The 3,491-nt window shown below is 51.0% G+C and overlaps 1 protein-coding gene and 1 long non-coding RNA gene across 2 annotated transcripts in view; one reads left to right on the plus strand and one right to left on the minus strand.

Moving 5' to 3' along the window:
- The window catches only part of LOC140341476 (otoancorin-like), a 30,850-nt gene extending 30,544 nt beyond the window's left edge, over positions 1-306 (minus strand). The window contains exon 1 of the mRNA XM_072427277.1: positions 189-306. Within this exon, the coding sequence (XP_072283378.1) occupies positions 189-293 (105 nt within the window). The 5' untranslated portion in view covers positions 294-306. The remainder of the gene's footprint in view (positions 1-188) is intronic.
- LOC140341478 (uncharacterized) overlaps positions 1-3,491 on the plus strand; it is an 81,060-nt gene that overhangs the window by 25,582 nt on the left and 51,987 nt on the right. The window lies entirely within an intron of this gene.

A 3,491-nucleotide genomic window follows, 5' to 3' on the forward strand; every position in this document is an offset into this window, starting at 1 on the left:
TAGTGGAGCTGTGTGTGCAGCTGGAGCAGTAGTGGAGCTGTGTGTGCAGCTGGAGCGGTAGATGATCTCTGTATGGAGGTGGAGCAGAGAAATCAGCAGATGGATCTTTATGGAATAACATTTTGTTCATTCAGCTGTAGCTGTAGCTGTAGATGAGCTGTGACTACGCATCATTTGTGTCTCCTCACCAGCTGAACGGCTCTGTGGCAGATATTTGCAGCATTGTGTCTCGGTGTAGATTGGCAGAGATGTGTGGCACAGGGCTGGTGGGCAGACCATGAATCTGCAGCCATGAGACAGGTAGCATTCATACAGAGCACAGCTGCTGCCCCACACTGTGACACATTGGCATGAGCAGCCTGCCATGGCACCAGGCACAATCTTGCAGACCTGTGTGCCGCCTCTGGTCCCCGGCTGCTATTAGCCCTACAAGAAGTCGGATTTGACAGCTCAGAGCTGTCAGACGTGACACATTCCATTACTGAGGCGGGCAGTACCCACGCACACTAAAAATGGGATTTTATCCGCAATGATTTTGCATAATCGACCATGAAAAGACTGAGTGTTATTTAAAACAATCACCGGCTCCCAGAATGTGTCTGGACTCCCTGTGCTGCCTGCTTAGCAATCTGAAGTGGAAATCTTTTCTGCTGTCACCATCACTGAAATGTTCACTGAGATGTAACATCATGAGCTGTGTATGGGGGGTCACATAGGTGCCATTGTTAGTGCGGGCACAGGATGGGGTATCAGTCCCCCCCCCACCAGCAGATACTTCTAGAGCCTGTGCCAATGAGTATTCACTGAAAAGATGATTCTCCATACAAATCATTGAGTATGCAAAAGCAGCTTGATGCAGCTTAGTGAGAGGTCAGATGCAGGTCAGATCCACCTGTGAAGGAAGTCAGATGCAGCCAGGAGGAAAGAATGATCCACCTGTAAGCCATATAAAATATTTTGTAGAATAAAAGTCATTTGATTGCTCAGAATAATCATTGTGTGCAGAATGTTGTCAGGTGACCCCGGCGAGGAACATGCGTCCTTACACCTCTGCGCCATTAATGGCAGCCGCTGCTGGAGGCTGATTATTCCCCCTCATTACACCATAACTAACCTCCCGCAGTTCTTATTGACATCCCCACCTGCTGCTATTTTCTCTCACATTCACTTTTATTAACCAGCTGCTGCTCAGCCTTCAGTTTAACTGATTGGCTCGGAGCCGTCCTGCCGATTTCTGGGCTCAGGTATAAAAAGATGTTAAAGAGAACCGGTCATGTCAGAAAGGAGCCATTGCTGGCTTCTATGAAATGCAACCCTACCTGCCTGACGCAAGCATGCTGCCAGTGAAATCAGAACAAGTGACCTCAATATTTGTTCCATATGGAAGCCCATTGGGTCAGTATGGCAGCCAGGAAACATTGGTGGCAGCGGAGGCATTTCAGTACCGGCTCCCCCAGGGTAAAGCAAACCGATCCGTATTAGTTTTGTATAGTGGGTGGAGGGGTTACACCCCATATCAGGCCTTGTCCCCGCTGGGGAGATTCACCCTTTCTGTGGGTCCTGGTGACTGTTTTCACCAAGTTAGAGAAAGATCTGAAGGGAAGTTGCTGTTTCACATAACATTCACCATGACGGGTACTGACCGGACTGGCACCATCTCTGGCCATGGAGTGCAGGGTGGACAGCGGAGCTTGGAGGAGGAAGCGGTCCAGCTGCTGTAGGGACTCCGGGGTGATCCAGGCGTCTGATTGTCCTATAGAGACACAGCAAACATCTCAGATTATGGGCTGCGGGGATCCGGTGTAATGGGGGGAGATATTACCAACGCACAGCCACTTCCTGTCCAGGAATCCATCAGCTCTGCCAGCTGCCATTGTGCCACAGATGTGCCCTGCCTTGTTCCCTAATAGTACCCAGTTACCCGCCAGTCCCTGAGGTTGTCCCCCACCTGCCAGTATAACCCCCCCATAATGCCACCAGTGGTGCCTATGGGGCAAATGCCATACCAGTCCTGGGCAATATACCCCCAGGACGAGTTATGTGTAAATAGGTTTTATTCCCCAGCTTGTGATCTGTGCTGCGCAGGCTCTTGTAGTATCCATGGTGTCTAATAGAATGAATTAATGTCAAGATTTCATGGATAACATGGTGATCCTGCCATGAGGGTCCTAGCTCAGGCACCTCCTGTTATGGAGTGACAACATTGTGTCCTAAACTTTTCCTGTGTTGTCACCCTGACACTGAGACATCCAACATACAAGCTTGGTGTCACCATCAGGAAGCTCCATTGCTGGGGTGAATGTAGACAGGAAGTGGCTGTAAAGTGGTTGCAGGAGGCAGCACTGGATGAATGACAACAAGGTGTTTATATAAAATACTCCAATAAGTGACAATTATTTGTAATGCACAGAGCAGTGTCTCCATCTTCCCCAATCACCCATTTAAGCTCTCACCTTCTCCTCCGGGGCCGTTCACCTTCTTTATCCAGTCATAGATGGCTCTGCGGGTTTTGCTGCTCAGGGAGTCGTATTGCTGGCCCAGCTCCTTGGTCCTGGGTGGAGACATAATTTAGGTTTCTGGAGCAATGACAGGGAGAAGGATCTATTCATAGAGAGTGTGGCTGTGTCTCCAGCGCCTGCAGCATAGTGCTGATTCCCTGACACCTGAAGCTCAGATAATCACAGCCTCAGGTGTCACCTGTAGGAGGCGCCACACAATGTCCCCGGGAGCCCATAGGAGATGATTAGTAATTATGGGCAGGAAGGGGGCGCATTACCGAGGGGGTAAAGGGGGGGCATATTGTCCCCAATATTCCTAAATATTCCCTGATGTAAGGTTATGGTGTGATTGGTGGTCATTTCACCAAATTCAGTCTGAAGATTAAAGGAATAATGACCCCTCTGTGGGGTGGGGGTGTCGCCCCCTTTATGTCCACCCATCAATCTCACCCACCAGCTGCAGGTTTCCAAGGTGAGAAGTTCGATTCCACAGAAATGCGTCAGATCCATGCAGTGAGGGGCAAATATCAGCTGGGCATCGCTGGTTGGGTCAGTATGTCGCCTTCTATGGGGGTCAGTATGTCGCCTTCTATGGGGGTCAGCGTGTCACCCTCTATGAGGGTCAGTATGTCGCCTTCTATGGAGGTCAGCGTGTCACCCTCTATGGGGGTCAGCGTCTTGCCCTCTATGGGGGTCAGCGTGTCACCCTCTATGGGGGTCAGTATCTCGCCTTCTATGGGGGTCAGCGTGTCACCCTCTATGGGGGTCAGCATCTCGCCCTCTATGGGGGTCAGTATGTCGCCTTCTATGGAGGTCAGTATGTCGCCTTCTATGGGGGTCAGCGTGTCACCCTCTATGGGGGTCAGCGTCTCGCCCTCTATGGGGGTCAGCGTCTCGCCCTCTATGGGGGGTCAGCGTCTCGCCCTTTATGGGAGTCAGCGTGTCACCCTCTATGGGGGTCAGCGTGTCACCCTCTATGGGGGTCAGCGTGTC

The sequence above is a fragment of the Pyxicephalus adspersus genome, chromosome 11 (assembly GCF_032062135.1).
Source record: "Pyxicephalus adspersus chromosome 11, UCB_Pads_2.0, whole genome shotgun sequence".
Classification (NCBI taxonomy): domain Eukaryota; kingdom Metazoa; phylum Chordata; class Amphibia; order Anura; family Pyxicephalidae; genus Pyxicephalus; species Pyxicephalus adspersus.